This window comes from Podarcis pityusensis (assembly GCF_964106645.2).
Source record: "Podarcis pityusensis genome assembly, chromosome: 8".
In the NCBI taxonomy this organism is placed as follows: Eukaryota; Metazoa; Chordata; class Lepidosauria; order Squamata; family Lacertidae; genus Podarcis; species Podarcis pityusensis.
The window spans coordinates 2,387,021-2,405,825 of record NC_138033.1 but is presented as its reverse complement, the minus strand read 5'-3'; the positions used below and the strand labels follow the sequence as shown (position 1 = coordinate 2,405,825).

The 18,805-nt window shown below is 49.3% G+C and overlaps 1 protein-coding gene and 1 pseudogene across 5 annotated transcripts in view; both read right to left on the bottom strand.

Moving 5' to 3' along the window:
• Positions 1 to 949: 949 nt before the first annotated feature.
• The window catches only part of LOC308484473 (transmembrane protein 229B-like), a 26,892-nt gene continuing 9,036 nt past the window's right edge, over positions 950 to 18,805 (bottom strand). Inside the window, exon 2 of the mRNA XM_081019464.1 lies at positions 950 to 2,394. Coding sequence (XP_080875590.1) covers positions 1,896 to 2,394 — 499 coding nt within the window. The 3' untranslated portion in view covers positions 950 to 1,895. The remainder of the gene's footprint in view (positions 2,395 to 18,805) is intronic.
• The window catches only part of LOC308484479 (transmembrane protein 229B pseudogene), a 16,963-nt pseudogene continuing 12,314 nt past the window's right edge, over positions 14,157 to 18,805 (bottom strand). For 3 of the 4 annotated variants that reach the window (XR_013991432.1, XR_013991434.1, XR_013991436.1), the window contains 2 exons: positions 17,512 to 17,652; positions 14,157 to 15,716 (listed from right to left, as the gene is read on the bottom strand). The product of XR_013991432.1 is annotated as a transmembrane protein 229B pseudogene (transcript). The remainder of the gene's footprint in view (positions 15,717 to 17,511; positions 17,653 to 18,805) is intronic. The other variant, XR_013991433.1, reaches the window with a different exon arrangement.

The window sequence follows — 18,805 nt, the reverse complement described above, 5'->3', positions numbered from 1 at the left end:
CAAGACTTTGGCCACCTCATGAGAAGAGAAGACTCCCTGGAAAAGACCCTGATGTTGGGAAAGATGGAGGGCACAAGGAGAAGGGGACGACAGAGGACGAGATGGTGGGACAGTGTTCTCGAAGCTACCGGCATGAGTTTGACCAAACTGCAGGAGGCAGTGGAAGACAGGAGTGCCTGGCGTGCTCTGGTCCAGGGGGTCACAAAGAGGCGGACGTGACTAATCGACTGGGAAAACCATAGCTTGAACTATACGAACCTTTGTTGGCAAGGTGACATCTCTGCTTTTGAAGATGCTGTCTAGGTTTGCCATCACTTTTCTCCCAAGATTAAGCTATGGTTTTCCCAGTAGTGATGTATGGAAGTGAGAGCTGGACCACAAAGAAGGCTGATCACCGAAGAATTGATGCAGTTAGTTAGTTAGTTGTAAATGGAATTTAAACAGTGTGTCCACATTTGATACGCTGCTATATAATCCAGCAGTGTTCTTTCCCATGGCCCGGATCCTTCTTCTTACTCGCAAGGAGTTCAGTGAAGTTTCCCAGCACATTAAAAAAACGTTCCTTTCACACATCATCTGCAATCCTGAACCTACTTACCTGTGAGTGAAATTGACAGGGCTGACTTCTGAGTAGACATGGTTCAGATCGCCCCGTGAATCCTTTTCATCGCTCCTTCGGTGAGAGTTAAGAGCATAAGAACTTGGTCAGTTGCCCATGAGACATTTAGTCCCGGGGTTGTGGGTTTGAGCCCACGTTGGGTGAAAGACTGCTGCCTTGCCAGGTGTTTGTCTAGATGACCCTCATGGTCCCATCCAACTCTACGGTTCTAAGAAGAGGCTCCTGGATTGGCCCATTTAGTCCAGCATCCTCACAGCGGCCAACCAGATGCAGCGCGTAGTTCCTGTGGAACTCACTGCCACAGGAAACAGTGATAGCCACCAACCTAGATAATAATAATATAATAATAATTTATTATTTATACCCCACCCATCTGGCTGGGCTTCCCCAGCCACTCTGGGCGGCTTCCAACAAAATATTAAAATACCGTAATACATCAAACATTAAAAGCTTCCCTAAATAGGGCTGCCTTCAGATGTCTTCTAAAAGTCTGGTAGTTGTTTTTTCCTTTGACATCTGGTAGGAAGGTGTTCCACAGGGTGGGTGCCACTACCGAGAAGGCCCTCTGCCTGGTTCCCTGTAACTTGGCTTCTTGCAGGGAGGGAACTGCCAGAAGGCCCTCGGAGCTGGACCTCAGTGTCCGGGTAGAACGATGGGGGTGGAGATGCTCCTTCAGGTATACTGGACCAAGGCCATTTAGGGCTTTCAAGGTCAGCACCAACACTTTGAATTGTGCTCAGAAACGTCCTGGGAGCCAATGTAGGTCTTTCAAGACCGGTGTTATATGGTCTCGGCGGCCGCTCCCAGTCACCAGTCCAGCTGCCACATTCTGGATTAGTTGTAGTTTCAGGGTCACCTTCTAAGGAAGCCCCACGCATTGCAGTAGCCCAAGCGGGAGATAACCAGAGCATGCACCACTCTGGCCAGACAGTCCGTGGGCAGGGAGGGTCTCATCCTGCATAGCAGATGGAGCTGATAGACAGCTGCCCTGGACACAGAATTAACCTGCACCTCCATGGACAGCTGTGAGTCCAAATTGACTGCGCACCTGGTCCTTCAGGGGCACAGTTGCCCCATTCAGGACCAGGGAGTCCTCCACACCCGCCCGCCTCCTGTCTCCCCCAAAACACTACTTCTCTCTTGTCAGGATTCAACCTCCATCTGTTAGATGGATTTAAAAGAGCATTATAGGTCCAAGTGGAAGAGGAGGAGGAGGATGGAGTCCCACCACCCAGACCCTCGCTCTTTTATACTCCTCCTTAAAACCAGCCGATAGTCAGTCGTCCTTCAGCGCAAATTTGGGCATGGGACGAGGTTTGGCTTTCCAGGGCTCGTCCAGACGGAGCCGCAACACGTTGGCGAGGACCCACTTCTCCAGCAGGAGCGATCCCACGAACCAGATGAGGCTGTGCTCTAGGGCCACGATCCCCAGGAAGCTGTAGTGGAACTCGCTGAAGTCCCAGGGGCAGGCGCCAAAACAGCGGAGGGCATAGCCCGTCGTGAACTGCCACAGGTAGATGCAGAGGCTGTAGAGGAGGCAGCGAGTCAGGAGGCAGCAGTCGTTGCGCAGCCAGAGGTAGATGCGCTCCAGCGCCAGGCCACAGGTCCCATAGGCGAAGAAAGACAGAAAGGTGGTGGCCCCGCCGAAGGCCCAGTCCTCGCCCGAGATGACGGCCGTGAACAGGATTTCCAAGAGGTAGCCGTGGAAGGCGTAGAGGTACGCACGGCACAACGGGTTCAGGGGCTCGGGGGCTGGCCCCATGGCTCGCCGCGACCTGCGCGCAGGAAGAGATGGGGCTCGTCAGGCAGAGGGTGGTGGAAATGAAGAATTGCCAAAAAAGTTGAAAAACATTTTCATGTATGCGACAACGGCCGCGAGAGTTCTGGTAGCACAAGGATGGAAGACTGAAGAAACCCCAACTAAAGAATCATGGCAAGAAAAATTGATGGACTACGCAGAACTGGCAAAATTGACACATAAATTACGGGACAAGGATAACTGTGACTTTAAGGATGAATGGGAACCTTTCACAAAGTATCTGAAGACCAACAAAGCGAACTGGACTCCTTGGCAGGTTTTGAATAAACATTCACAATTTTTTTTACTGATAATCAGCTAAACACTTTGAGGATCTATACAACTTTGTAACATGCAGAAAACAGCAGAGGAACCAAAGACTGGAACTGAGGGAAGTCGGGGGGTGGGTGGGTTTTGTGGGGGGGGGGGAGGGAGGAAAAATGGGGGGGGAATAAGGATATGTTTTTGGATAATATGTCTTGTTATAACTTTGAATAAAAAAAGGAAAAGAATTGGGAGGGGACCTCCAGGGGCCATCTAGACCAACCCCAACCTGCAACACAGGGATCAACGCAGAAGAAGCGCAGACAGGAAGCCGCCCAACGACCTCCAGTAAAGGGGGGTCCACCGCTTTCCGACGGAGTCTGTTCCTCGGCTAAATAACTATTGCTTCCATCAGGAAGCTGCTCCTGAAATTTAGTCACGATTGGCTTCCTAGCAGGTCCCCTGCACTTTAAAATACAGTGGTACCTCTGGATGCGAACGGGATCCATTCCGGGGCCCCATTCGCATCCTGAAGCAAACGTAAGACGCGACTGCGCGTCTGGGCGTGCGCGGGTCGCATTTTGCCGTTTCCGCGCATGCGCGTGACATCATTTTGAGCGTCTGGACATGTGCGAGCGGCGAAACCCAGAAGTAACGTGCTCCATTACTTCTGGGTCGCCGCGCAGTGCAACCCAAAAATATTTCAGCTGAAGCGTATTCATCCTGAGGTATGACTATCTCCAAGTGATGGTCGTCTGAGCCAGAGTTAAGCCCTCAGACGTTCTGACAGTGCTTGCTAAGGTGCCAGGGGGCTTAGAAAAATTATTTAAGGGAATAAGTTATAGCCATGAGTTCAGTACAGTGGTACCTTGGTTCTCAAACGCCTTGGTTCTTAAACTCGGAACACCCGGAAGTAGGTGTTCCGGTTTTGGAATGTTTTTCGGAAGCCGAACATCCGATGCGGCTGTCGGTTATTGTTTCTGGGGTGTCTGCACCAATCAGAAGCTGCGCCTTGGTTTTCGAACGTTTCAGAAGTCAAACGGACTTCCGGAACAGATTAAGTTTGGCGCTTTTCTTTTTGCTTTTTATTTTGCATTTTTGTTTCTGAGGCTTTTTCGGTTAATTTGTTTTTGTGACTGTGTGGAACCCAGTTCAGCTACTGACTGATTGACTGTGTGACTGTGGAAATGGATAAAAGCCCCCCATCCAAACAATGACTATTATCAGTGCGGGTAAGAAAAAAAATAATTATTTTTATTTTTATCATCTACAATACTGTCTTATTTATTTTATAGTACAGTACATTGATTATTGCTTCCATTTTATGGATCAATGGTCTCGGGAGATAGTAAAATTCATGTTAATTTTCTGTTTTAGGGGTTGTTTTTAAAAGTCTGGAATGGATTAATCCATTTTGCATTACTTCCCATGGGAAAGTGTGCCTTGGTTTTGGAACACTTTGGTTTTGGAATGGACTTGCGGAACAGATTACCATATTTTTCTGTCTATTGGTCGCCCCCATGTATAAGACGCCCCCTATTTTGGGGGACTCAGATTTAAGAAAATGGGGGGGGGGATATATATTCGTGTATAAGACGCCCCCTAATTTTTGACATTATTTTTTAGGGGAAAAACCTAGTCTTATACACAGAAAAATACGGGAAGTTTAAGAACTAAAGTACCACTGTATATTAAAAAAGCAGGCAGGTGGATATACAAGCACTCCTTAAATTTACAATATATGAGCCAACAGAATGCACAGATCTAAGAACGTAAGAGCAGTCCTGCTAGGTGGGGCCAATGGCTCAATTCTGACAGTGGCTGAATACCCCAAATAACCTGGGGGTCTAGATAGACTGCCTCTGGACCTGGAGGTTCCAGAAGGACATAGGAATTTGCTGGATCAGGCCGAACTATTTGGCACAGTGGCTGGCTAGCTTCTTGGCTACAAAACCTGCAAGCAGGGTTTGAGGACTACAATTCCCATCAGCCCCTGCTGGCTCAGGCTGATGGAAGTTGTAGTCCAGAACATCTGGAAAGATGGAGAAGAGCTACGGTGGGGCATATAAAGCCCCGCTCACATATCAGGAATTGTGGGAAGGAACGTGGAAATAACTAAATTGATGGTTCTTGTTACCCTGAGTAGTATCAAGTTAAAAACAAAAGAGGAATGCAAATAGGTAAAATTGAGGGTAATTGCAGCCAGACATGTTATAGCGAGTAATTGGAAAAATGCAGAAGAGTTAGAGGTGAACCAGTGGAAGGAAAAACTGAATAATATTATAATTTTAGAATACCTAACTGTGAAGATACATAGAATGAAAGGGTTTAAGGTCAGTGAGAAAGAGGAGGATTGGTTCGAAAGATATTGAATTATTTGAGTAGGTTCCAACAATTTGGGGCAATTAAAATGTTAAAAGTTAAATAAACCTTGTGGAAGGAGGAGTGTTAAGGTATATAGAAGTGTACATATGGTTAATTTGAATATGTTATTATTGAATATTATTGAATATGTACCATATATTATTGAATATTGTATACCCAATGTATCAGCCGCCTGGGGGGCTTCACTGTTTGTGTTTTGGTGGTTGGTAAAAAATAATATAGGGACGCGGGTGGTGCTGTGGTCTAAACCACAGAGCCTAGGGCTTGCCGATCAGAAGGTCGGCGGTTCGAATCCCTGCGACAGGGTGAGCTCCCGTTGCTCAGTCCCCGTCAAAGTGCAAGTAGATAAATAGGTACCACTCCGGCAGGAAGGTAAACGGTGTTTCCGTGCGCTGCTCTGGTTCGCCAGAAGCGGCTTCGTCATGCTGGCCACATGACCCGGAAGCTGTACGCCGGCTCCCTCGGCCAATAAAGTGAGATGAGCGCTGCAACCCCAGAGTCGGTCACGACTGGACCTAATGGTCAGGGGTCCCTTTACCTTTACCTAAAAAATAATACATATATATATATATATATATATATATATATATATAATAATAATATTTTTTAAAAAGCCCCGCTCACTCTCTGCTCTGCACATTGCCGTGTTTTGCAACTTGATTGTTGCAACTTTGAGGGCTAGAAGCACGCTCTTTTGCCATTAATGAAACACGAAAGCTGTGGGTTCCTCCTGGATCCTGCCCAGCTTGCACAGTCGCCTCACCCATTAGACTGCTCTGACAACTCTGTTGCCTCACCCAGTCTAGGTGCTACTGCCTCAGACAGGTTCCCCAAGATTTGCCACCAGCTGCAGTTCAGAAGAACGTGTAGGGAGCTCGCTCAGATCACGGCCCAGGACTCTGTTTCCAGCTGTGGCTACACACAAAAAGGTAAAGGGACAACTGGACGGTTAAGTCCAGTCAAAGGAGACTCTGGGGTTGCGGCGCTCATCTCGCTTTCAGGCCAAGGGAGCCGGCGTTTGTCCACAGACAGTTTTTCCAGGTCATGTGGCCAGCAGGACTAAACTGCTTCTGGAGCAACAGGACACTGTGATGGAAACCAGAGCGAATGGAAACTCCATTTACCTTCCCGCTGGAGTGGTACCTATTTATCTACTTGCACTGGTGTGCTTTTGAACTGCTAGGTTGGCAGGAGCTGGGACCAAGCAACGGGAGCTCACCCCGTCGCGGGGATTCGAACCGCCGACCTTCCGATCAGCAAGCCCAAGAGGCTCAGTGGTTTAAGGAAAGCCCATAAGCAGGAAATAATCCTTTCCATTCCCATCCGCCAGGAATGGGCATTCACAGATAGACTCCCTCCGAGCATGGAGGCTCCACTCTGACCTATCTGTTCACTAGCCATCATGGGATATATATTTCTCTCTCTCCTCCGTGACTTTGTCCAATCCTCTTTTAAAAGCATCAGAAACTCTGACTATCATTGCATCTTAAGGCTGAGCATTCAATGTATGGGCAATTTCTCATTTGTTTGCTCTTAAACCTGCTGCCAACGGCATTCATTTGGCTGGAGTAGCAATTCAAGTTACCAGACCACATGGCGTTACCTAAAATGCACTTAAAAATAAAATAAAATACGCCTCTTCCTGTTCTTCATGAACAATATTCACACAAAGGCATGTAGAGGTTTTTAAACAGAGGTTGGCTGGCCATCTGCCAGGGATTCTTTTGCCTTGCACTCCAGTGGGTTGGGCTGGATGATCCCTGAGGGTCCCTTGTGACAATTCTACGATTCTATGAGTTCAGGGTTTGGTCCCATCAGCCCCACCAGCCAGCAGGAACAGTGTTTAGAGACTATGATGATGATGAGAGAATTTGGAGGCTGAGAGGGAGGCTGGGTCAGAAGGAAAATGAATGGATATTGATTTATATATTATTATTAACTTTGCACGAACATTACATTTTTATCTGTGACAGCGTATCTTTGCAATATTTTGTGCAAGCTGCCTGTCGCTTGCTTCCGTTCCCTATACACCACTTAGGGATGCTTTTAATATATCAAGCGGTACAGGAATCAATCGGTCAGTTTCAGACCCTGCTGCACTTTCTGCCATCTCCCATGCAAACAGTCCAAAAGCGAGCTACTTACCCCAAAATCACTGGTTTCCCCCACCGCTCTTCCTTTGCTGCCTATATTTCTATGTTTTCATATATTTCTAAATGGACCACAGCGGTCTTGAAGGGAAACAGGGTCTTCTCAGAGGCAGAGAACTCCAGGGACCTCTTCCCAGGTCCGGAAGGGAATGATGCCTAGTGGTTGGAGCAGTGAGGCGAGAAGTTCCCGTTCCACGCCCCGATTTGTGGGTGTGGCAATTCCTCCCACGGAGGCTTTGCTTTCCACACCATTTCAAAGGCACCTGCTGATAATTAGGGGGATAATTAGACGTGTTTTGCAATTTTTTTGCTCCACTCCTTTGGGTGCCTCTGTGTAAACATGTTAGCAAACTTAAAACTCAGGGGAGGAAAGCCAAGTCGGGTTCCAGGTCTTCCTGGATGGCCGGAACATTGGCTGCCTAAGCCTGAAATATTCATCCCTGCTTGGAAATTAGACAGTGGAAGGAATCCCAAGGAATTATGTATCTCAGAAGGGTGATATCTGATTGAAGCCTCAGTGAGGAGGGCGTAATAAACGAAAATCTGCCCTTATTCCCTTATGGGGGGAACAATATTCTCTGGGGGGCCTCTGCTATTTTTTCCTACAGATGGGGGACCTACTTAAGGACTCTATATGGGCTCTTTTGGACAACCCATAAGAGATAATGGCAAAGTTTTTTCTTATAACACGATCCTTCCACCAATGGAGCTCTTGGGTAGGTGTGAGCGTCTCCCCCCACTTCCCAGAGCCCCCTTTCTTTGTCCATGGATAGTCCAGGGCCTTCCAGCCCTGCTTAAGGGGATCCTAAATGGCCTCAGCCCAGTATACCTGAAAGAGCGTCTCCACCCCCATCGTTTAGCCCGGCCATTGAGGTCCAGCGCCAAGGGCCTTCTGGCGGTTCCTTCCCTGCAAGAAGTGAGATTACAGGCAGAGGGCCTTCTTGGTAGTGGCACCCGCCCTGTGGAACACCCTCCCACCAGATGTCAAAGAGAAGAACAACTACCAGACATTTAGAAGACATCTGAAGGCAGCCCTGTTTAGGGAAGCTTTTAATGTTTGATGCATTACTGTATTTTAATATTTTGTTGGAAGCTGCCCAGAGTGGCTGGGGAACCCAGCCAGATGGGCGGGGAATAAATAAATTATTATTATTATTATTATTATTATTATTATTATTATCCATAGACTTGGGTCGGGTGAGAGGGGTTGCTCTGTTTAACCCTTCCTCTCCCAGGCTGCCTGATGGGCTGTGTAACCTTGGGCAGTTCCCACGAAATTATGCCTTGGTGGTGGGGATGGAGCAGGGCAGAAAGGCTATGGGGAGAGGGTTCGAGAATCTCCGGCAGCCTTGCAGTACATGGCAGGCGATGGGATTTCCCTCCCCCTTTTAAGAAAGACCTTTTGTTCTCCTTTAAAAAGTGGGAAGAGCTCCAAGAGGGATGAATGGGAACTTTCCCCCACTCCAAATCTCCCTGAAACATCTGCTATAGATTCAAATAAGCCAGCACTCAGGCTTGGATAAAGTATACAGTACTTCACTGGGTTTGACACCCTCCAACATTTCTCTGACAAAAATAGGGACGTCCTATATAATAATAAGGGACGCAGGTGGCACTGTGGTCTAAACCACAGAGCCTAGGACTTGCCGATCAGAAAGTTGGCGGTTCAAATCCCCACGACGGGGTGAGCTCCCGTTGCTCAGTCGCTGCTCCTGCCAACCTAGCAGTTTGAAAGCACGTCAAAGTGGAAGTAGATAAATAGGTACCGCTCCGGCGGGAAGGTAAACGGTGTTTCCGTGTGCTGCTCTGGTTCGCCAGAAGCGGCTTAGTCATGCTGGCCACATGACCCGGAAGCTGTACGCCGGCTCCCTCGGCCAGTAAAGCAAGATGAGCGCCGCAACCCCAAAGTTGGTCACGACTGGACCTAATGGTCACGGGTCCCTTTACCTCTATATAATGATAATAATAATAATAATAATAATAATAATAATAATAATAATAATACCTCACCCATCTGACTAGTTTGCCCCAGCCACTCTCCCAACATATATAAACACAAAATCAAACATTTATAGAATCATAGAATCCTAGAGTTGGAAGAGACCACAAGGGCCATCGAGTCCAACCCCCTGCCAAGCAGGAAACACCATCAGAGCACTCCTGACATATGGTTGTCAAGCCTCTGCTTAAAGACCTCCAAAGAAGGAGACTCCACCACACTCCTTGGCAGCAAATTCCACTGTCAAACAGCTCTTACTGTCAGGAAGTTCTTCCTAATGTTTAGGTGGAATCTTCTTTCTTGTAGTTTGGATCCATTGCTCCGTGTCCGCTTCTCTGGAGCAGCAGAAAACAACCTTTCTCCCTCCTCTATGTGACATCCTTTTATATATTTGAACATGGCTATCATATCACCCCTTAACCTCCTCTTCTCCAGGCTAAACATGCCCAGCTCCCTTAGCCGTTCCTCATAAGGCATCGTTTCCAGGCCTTTGACCATTTTGGTTGCCCTCCTCTGGACACGTTCCAGTTTGTCAGTGTCCTTCTTGAACTGTGGTGCCCAGAATTTAAAAACTTCCCTATACAGGGCTGCCTTCAGATGACTTCTAAAGGTTGCTGGTCTGTATTTTTTGCTCTATAAGACTCACTTTTACCCTCCTAAAAAGTAAGGGGAAATGTGTGTGCGTCTTATGGAGCGAATGCAGGCTGCGCAGCTATCCCAGAAGCCAGAACAGCAAGAGGGATTGCTGCTTTCACTGCATAGCGATCCCTCTTGCTGTTCTGGCTTCTGAGATTCAGAATATATTTTTTCTTGTTTTCCTCCTCCAAAAACTAGGTGCGTCTTGTGGTCTGGTGCGTCTTATAAAGCGAAAAATACGGTATCTCCTTGGATTGGGAGGTCCCATAACTCTATATCCTCCAACATTTATTTGATGAAAATAGGGACGTCCTAATGAAAAGTGGGACATTCCAGGATCAAATCAAAAACCAGGACGGCTTCCGTAAATCCGGGACTGTCACTGGAAAATAGGGACGCTTGGAGAGTCTGGGGTTTGTGTGTTTTTGTGCAATCTACATTTCCATAGCTGTGCCTCACACTGAAGTCACAAGAACACAGAAAGAGGCTGGCAGCATCAGGTCTCTGTGGCCCACCTGGTCCACTATCCTCTTCTCACAGCGGCCGCCCAGATGCCTCTTCCGAGAAGCCCATAATCAGAACCCAATTAATCATAATTATAATTATTATAAGGGGAAGAAATGGAGGCCTGCTTCTTGGGGCAAAAGCAGTGACAAACCTAGACAGCATCTTAAAAAGTGGAGACATCACCTTGCCAACAAAGGTCCGTATAGTAAAAGCTATGGTTTTCCCAGTAGTGATGTATGGAAGTGAGAGCTGGGCCATAAAGAAGGCTGATCGCTGAAGAATGGATGATTTTGAATTCTGGTGCTGGAGGAGACTCTTGAGAGTCCCATGGACTGCAAGAAGATCAAACCTCTCCATTCTGAAGGAAATCAGCCCTGAGTGCTCATTGGAAGGACAGATCCTGAAGCTGAGGCTCCAAGACTTTGGCCACCTCATGAGAAGAGAAGACTCCCTGGAAAAGACCCTGATGCTGGGAAAGATGGAGGGCACAAGGAGAAGGGGACGCCAGAGGAGGAGATGGTGGGACAGTGTTCTCGAAGCTACCAGCATGAGTTTGACCAAACTGCGGGAGGCAGAGGAAGACAGGAGTGCCTGGCGTGCTCTGGTCCAGGGGGTCATGAAGAGTCGGACACGACTAAACAACAACAACAATTATTATAATTGCGTGCAGTCTCTCCTGTTGCAGCGCTTCATCCAGCGGCATGCCGGAACTCCAAATTCCTGAAATGTGTGTTTGCCTGCTTCTGGGTCACAATGCTATTCTTTGCCTTCTGCTCCGAAAATGCAGATTTGATATGCAAAAGTCCTGGCTACGTGCAGGGTTAAAAGGTGGGGGGTGGAATGTGTGTGTTTTCCTGGCCTGTGTGCACAAGTTGCCTGTGGAAGCTGCAAGCCAAGAGAGCATGACTCTGCAAATGAAATAAACCAACTTTTTTTGCAGCGCTTGCAAAACTTCCCGGTCCTGCAAAACGCATCATCGCTGGACCACCTCACCTGCTCCCAAAGTGCAGCAACAGCTCCCTCTGCTGGATGGCTGAAGAAGCACAGGCAGCCTGTTTGCCGAACTCGCTCATCCTCGAGCCCTTTAGACTTTCTGATTTTATTTTTAAATGTAGGCTTGGGTCAAAGGAGGACGCTTCCAGATGGCCTGCTCATTGAGCACTTGCACTGATTTGTTTGTGGGGATATGTTAGATGACGTTGCATCAAAGCAGGCGTTATTTCACGCTTCCCCCTGTCACTTTCCTTACTGCAAACAGTCCGGATTTTCAGTCAGCTGTGTTTTATTTGGGTGTCTGGATTGCCACCTCTACCCCTTACCCCAGGCATAGGCAAACTCGGCCCTCCAAATGTTTTGAGACTACAATTCCCATCATCCCTGACCACTGGTCCTGTTAGCTAGCGATGATGGGAGTTGTCGTCCCAAAACATCTGGAGGGCTGAGTTTGCCTATGCCTGCCTTACCCCTTCAAACAATTGCAGCCAGCACCCATGGGACATTTCTCTCCCCTTTTCCGGGTAATACCATAAGGTTCCCCTGTGAATTTTCTGGTGTGAGTCAGAAAGGCCCAAACACTCATCCCTGGACCTGGTTGTGCAGTGACACTGTTGACTTGAGAGGATGGAGGGCTGGACCGACCAAGGGCCCGGACAGGCAGGATGGGGGGGTCCTGAGCCACTCCAAACCCCCCACCCTCCCACAACGTAGCTTCAAGAGCTCCTTCGGGAAGGAACTGGAGGCTGCCCATGGCGGGAGTGCAAATAATAACAATAATAATAATTTATTATTTATACCCAGCGCTGAGGGCCTTCTGGCGTTTCCTTCATTGCGAGAAGTGAGGTTACAGGGAACCAGGCAGAGGGCCTTCTTGGTGGTGGCGCCCACCCTGTGGAACGCCCTCCCTTCAGATGTGAAGGAAATAAGCAGCTATCCTATCTTTAAAAGACAGCTGAAGGCAGCCCTGTTCAGGGAAGTTTTTAATATTTATAACACTTGATTAGAAGCCGCCCAGAGTGGCTGGGGAAACTCACCCATCTGGCTGGGTTTCCCCAGCCACTCTGGGCGGCTTCCAACAAAGCTTAAAAACACATTAAAATGTCACACATAAAAAACTTCCCTGAACAGGGCTGCCTTCAGATGTCTTCTAAATGTCAGGTAGTTTTTGTTCTCTTTGACATCTGACGGGAGGGCGTTCCACAGGGCGGGCGCCACCACCAAGAAGGCCCTCTGCCTGGTTCCCTGTAACTTGGCTTCTCGCAGGGAGTGAACCGCCAGAAGGCCCTCAGAGCTGGACCTCAGTGTCCGGGCAGAACGATGGAGGTGGAGACGCTCCTTCAGGTCTACTGGGCCTTTGAGGCCGTTTAGGGCTTTCAAGGTCACCACCAACACTTTGAATTGTGCTCGGAAACGTACTGGGAGCCAATGTAGGTCTTTCAAGACCGGTGTTATACGGTCTCGGCAGCCGTTCCCAGTCACCAGTCTATCTGCCGCATTCTGGATTAATTGAAGTTTCCGGGTCACCTTCAAAGGTACCTCCACATAGAGCACATAGCAGTAGTCCAAGCGGGAGATAACCAGAGCATGCACCACTCTGGTGAGACAGTCCGCGGGCAGGGAGGGTCTCATCCTGCATACCAGATGGAGCTGGTAAACAGCTGCCCTGGACACAGAATTGACCTGTGCCTCCATGGACAGCTGTGAGTCCAAAATGACTCCCAGGCTGCACACCTGGCCCTTCAGGGGCACAGTTACCCCATTCAGGACCAGGGAATCCCCCACACCTGCCCGCCCCCTGTCCCCCCAAAACAGTACTTCTGTCTTGTCAGGATTCAACCTCAATTCATTAGCAGCCATCCATCCTCCAACCGCCTCTAGACACTCACACAGGACCTTCACCACCTTTATTGGTTCTGATTTGAAATAAGCCACAGGAGTCAATTGTGCAGGCCAGATTTCCCCAAACTTGGTTCTCCAGCTGTTTCTGGACTACAACTCCCATCATCCCTTGCTGGCAGAACAGTGCCCGGGAAAGAATGGGTAGTCCAAAAACAGTGAGCCAGGTTGGGAAACCTTGGTGTGGGCACTTTGGGCAAAGGTTGTGGCTTAGTGTTAGAGCAACTGCTTTGCATGGAAACCTGGGGAGCTGTTGCCAGTCCATAGCTGTCAACTTACAGATATGAAAATAAGGGATCCGCAGCCTTGAAAATAGGGAATCAGCAGCCAAAATAAGGGATTTTAGTCAACCAGCAGCCAAACGAAGCCTCAAGCGGTGGTCCCACAGCGCAGCAACCCGGCAAAGGGGATGCAGCAAGGAAAACCACCGTCACCTCTCCGCTGGGAAGCGCTGAGCAAAGGCAAGTCCCCAGGCAACGCGGCTGATTTGATCGGCACAAGGCATGCAAGCTCCACCCCCCCGTCGTTCTTAGACTCCTTATTGGCTGAGCAATACAGTTGGAGCCTCCCTCCTCCCTGGCCGGCAGGGAGGGAGGGAGGGAGAGGAGCCGCTTCCTTTGAAACCCGGGAAATTTAAGGGACATCATCAGTAAGGGACAGCAGCGGGACACGGCGCTGGGATAAGGGACTTTCCCGCCAAATAAGGGACGGTTGACAGCCATGTGCCAGTCAGAGTAGACCGTACTGAGGTACATGGACCAATGGATTGGTTTGCTCTAAGGTCGCTTCCCGTGTGTCTATTAAACCATCCCTTTATTCAGAATCTGGCATCTTGGTATATTTTTAGGGGGCGAGCCGCGAATCAGGGGTGTTGCGACTGCTGCGCACGCAGGAACAGGACTCAAATTCATTCCACAGCAGCATATTTAATAAATAAATAGAAATAAAAAGGAATCCCCAGGCAGGGCTGGAAAAGTCTCCCGCTGAACTCCTGCAGATCCGACGCTGCCCAGTGTTGACAATATGAGCTAAACAGACCCAGCTCCCAGTGTTGCTATTTGCTGAGAGACTAGCTCATTGTACGAGGGGGTTGAAACGCTTGCAAGTCTATGATCCCAGGGGGACAGCTGTGGCTCAGTAGTTAGAGTTCAATCCTTCCGATCCCGCGAGACCCCTTTCCGCCACGGCTCCAGGATCGCGGCATTTGCCACCACCTTCTCACAGCAACCCTGTGAGGTAGGTGGAAGCGGGAGACCGTCACCAGAGTCCAGGGTCACCCAGTGGCTGGCGGAGGAGGATTCGAACCCATGGCTCAAACTCAAAGTCGGAGGAGTTCAGATGCAAGGAGGGAAAGCAAGGCTTGGGGTATATTGCAAAGAAGAAGAAAAAGCCTGTTGGGTCCGGGCTGTTATGTACTGAGTTGAATAGGATCCTAAATGCAGCAGTCTGGTTGGTCCTAGAACAATAGGATTCAGAATGCAGCAGTCTGATTGGTCCGCAGGAGCCACCCAATCCAGCTCCAGGTGGAAGTGAATCCGCAACCTGATTGGCCTACAGGAGAATCCCGCAATTAGCCAATCACATGGGGCCCATTGTGTAAATAATGTATATAAGGCAGACATTCTGGGGGAACTTCCATTCCTCCTCACCACTATGAGCTGAATAAAGAGCATGAAATCCACTCTCGACTCCGAGTATATTTCAGGGGCCTGGCCAACCCAACACCCTGTGGCCAACCCACCGGAAACCCGGAAGTGGGACCTGAGTGCGAGAACAACTCTCCCCGCCTGCGGCTTCCAGCAACGGGCCTTCAGAAGCATCGCTTGACCGTGGAGGAAGAGTGCGGCCGTTGTGATAGCCGTCCCCTTCGCAGATTTGCCCAGAGGAAGAAAAGGATGGAGTTTTACTGTCCGGGATCTTAAATCTCCCTGGTTTTCTCTCCATCCTGAGTTACCCCGAACTCAGTCGTCTTTTAGTTCGAACCTGGGGAAGGGGCGCCCTTGGGTGCTACTGGCCGGATCCAGCCTGAGCCTCAGGGCGTTGCGGATGACGATTTTCTCCAGGAGGAGGGCGCCGACGAACCAGAAGAGGCAATATTCCAGGGTCACGAGACCCATGAAGTTGTACCGGTAGTGGCTGTAGTCCCAGGGGCAGGCGTTGAAGCATTGCAGCGCATAACCGGTGGAGAACTCCCAGAGGTAGATGCACAGGGTGTAGATGGCACAGCGGGTCACCAGGAAGCTGCGGCCCTTGAGCAGGACGTAGAGGCGCTCGAGGGCCAGGCCGCAGGTCCCGTAGATGAAGAGGGCCCACACGCTGGTCACCCCCTGGAACTTCCAGTCCCGGTCCACCACAAAGGACCAGGCAGCCGTGAACATCACTTCCGAGAAGTAGCCGTGGATGGCATAGATGTACCAGCGCCAGAAGCGACTCAGCGGCTCCCCGGGGCTCCCCATGGCTGGAGACCTGCGTGGGGCCGATGGGGGACAGGGGGGCATTTGTGAATAATAATAATAATAATAATAATAATAATAATAATAATTAATACTCGCCCATCTGGCTGGGTTTCCCCAGCCACTCTGGGCAGCTTAAAGGTAAAGGTAAAGGGACCCCTGACCGTTAGGTCCAGTCGTGTCCGACTCTGGGGTTGCAGCGCTCATCTTGCTTTACTGGCTGAGGGAGCCAGCTTACAACTTCCGGGTCATGTGGCCAGCAGGACTAAGCCGCTTCTGGCGAACCAGAGCAGCTCACGGAAACGCCGTTTACCTTTCCGCCAGAGCGGTACCTATTTATCTACTTGCACGTTGACGTGCTTTCGAACTGCTAGGTTGGCAGGAGCAGGGACTGAGCAATGGGAGCTCACCCCATCGCGGGGATTCGAACCACCGACATTCTGATCGGCACGTCCTAGGCTCTGTGGTTTAACCCACAGCGCCACCTGCGTCCCTTTGGGCGGCTTACAGCACATAAAAAAATTGCAAAACATTAGGCATTAAAAATTTCCCGATACATTCAAACTGAAATTCCCAGGTGTCAGAAAAGGCTGTTTATGTGTGCTGCTACTGTGGCCCGTGTTTTGTTAGCCCCAAAAAGGGAAAATGAGAGACCAAAGAAGAATGGCAATATAAGATGACAGAATAGGCGCAAACTCGCAGACTTAACATACAGAATAAGAGAACAAGAAGAACGTACGTTTAGAGAAAACTGGAAAACCATTGATTGAATATATGGGAAATAATTGTGCACAGCGGAAAACGCTGGGCAGCATTAAGATAAATTCAACAGTGTAAATAAGTGATGGATGCAGTAATGGAATACTGAATGGTATAGTTTTTGTAAAATATGCAGGGATTTATGATATGTAAATAGTGGTGTATGGAAGTGATGTATGGAAGTGAGAGCTGGACCATAAAGAAGGCTGATCACCGAAGAATGGATGCTTTTGAATTCTGGTGCTGGAGGAGACTCTTGAGAGTCCCATGGACTGCAAGAAGATCAAACCTCTCCATTCTGAAGGAAATCAGCCCTGAGTGCTCACTGGAAGGACAGATCCTGAAGCTGAGGCTCCAAGACTTTGGCCACCTCAGGAGAAGAGAAGACTCCCTGGGAAAGACCCTGATGTTGGGAAAGATGGAGGGCACAAGGAGAAGGGGACGACAGAGGACGAGATGGTAGGACAGTGTTCTCGAAGCTACCAGCATGAGTTTGACCCAACTGCGGGAGGCAGTGGAAGACAGGAGTGCCTGGCGTGCTCTGGTCCAGGGGGTCACGAAGAGGCGGACACGACTAAACGATTAAACGACAACAACATGATATGTAAAATGAACCACGGAAAGAGAAGAAGGGAAGTCATTGATATCTCAAGGTTGTAAAAATGAGTACAGTGGGACCTTGGCTGTCAAACGTAATCCATTCTGGGAATTCGAAAACCAAGGCACAGCTTCCGATTGGCTGCAAGAGCTGCCTGCTCTCAATCGGAAGCCGCGTCAGACGTTCAGCTTCCAAAAAAATGTTCCCAAACCGGAACACTCACTTCTGGGTTTGTGGCATTCGGGAACCGATTTGTTCGGAAGCCAATCTGTTCGACAACCAAGGTACCACTGTACACAGTTCCATCCTTTTTTCAGATATTGTGATATATCTGTATATTGTGATGTTTAGATTGTGATCTGGTTGAAAACCAAGTTTCTCCCAGCCCTAGTTAGAACCCTGTCCTTTTAGTCTCTCTCCCATCCAAACAGGAGCAAAAGGATGTCCTTACCACTGATTCGCTGCAGCAGATTTCTGCTTTGCTCAAGTAGATGGCTGGATGGAGGCAAACTCCCTGGACCTCTTCTCAGCTCTGGAAGAGGCAGTGTTGTCCAGTGGTTGGAGCAGGGTGGAATAAATCCTGTTTCTAGCTCTGGGGAGAGAGGAGTCTTTATTAGGCTGGTGTCGTGTGCCAGAGAACAAGTCCAACTCGCTGTTTTTCTGGTTGACTCACTTCCTCTTGCCAAAGCCCAATCAAATCCTCTGATTCTACATTTTCAGGCTGGCGTAATTAAAAGAATCACAGGAAGAGCCGTTGCCTTGCAGCCTTTTAATCACTGGACGAACCACCACCCCAATAAAGAAGAAATCCAGGTCAAAGGATGTGACTTCTTCTAAGCTAGGGATGCGTCAACCTTTTGAGCCCTGAAGGAGAGCCTTCCAGGCAGGGCAGCACAAAGGTTGGGACTCTGAGTTACGTCCTACAAGCTGCATTTCCGACACGCAAAAATCAGGTCCGTGGTTTCCAAACGCTTCCCCCTCCATAGACCACTTGCAGGCTCCCAAGGGTCTTGGCAGACCACTTAATCCTAGAACCATGGAACTGTAGAGTTAGAAGGGCTCCTGAGGGTCATCTAGACCAACCCGCTTCAATGCAGGAATCTCAACTGAAACATCCATGACCCAACCTCTGCTTAAAAACCCCCAAGGAAGGAGAGCCCACTGCCTCCCACCCCACGGTCAAACAGCCCTTCCCATCAGAAAGTGATGTTCAGCTGGAACCTCCTTTCTTCTAACTTGAAGCCACGGGTTCGAGTCCTACCCTCCAGAGCAGGAGCAAACCAGCTTGCTCCCTCTCCCATGCGGCAACCCCATCACATATCAGAAGAAGACTCCTCATTCAGATATGAATCTCCTCCCGGTCTCCTCTTTTCCAAGCGAAACCTACCCAGCTCCTTCAACCGTTCTTCATCAGGCTTGATGATTTCACCACTGCCCGTCGCAGCCACCGCAAAGCGGGTTGGACTGGATGACCCTGGGAACCCCTTCCAACTCTTGTGCTCGGATCCTGCTTGTGAGAACAGGATGCTGAACTAGATGGGCCATTGGCCTGATCCAGCACCCTCTTCCCGTCTTATGAGAGGCCTTGGGGTCCACATTTGGCCAAGATCCGCCCCCCTCTTCTCTCTCCTCCCTGGGTGCTTCCAACGTAGGTGTGAAGTCACCCTGCCTTCTTCAATCGCAATTCACTGCCTGGCATTTTATTTCTGCTCTGTCGGTTTTTCCAGCAGCCGCTGAAGATTCCC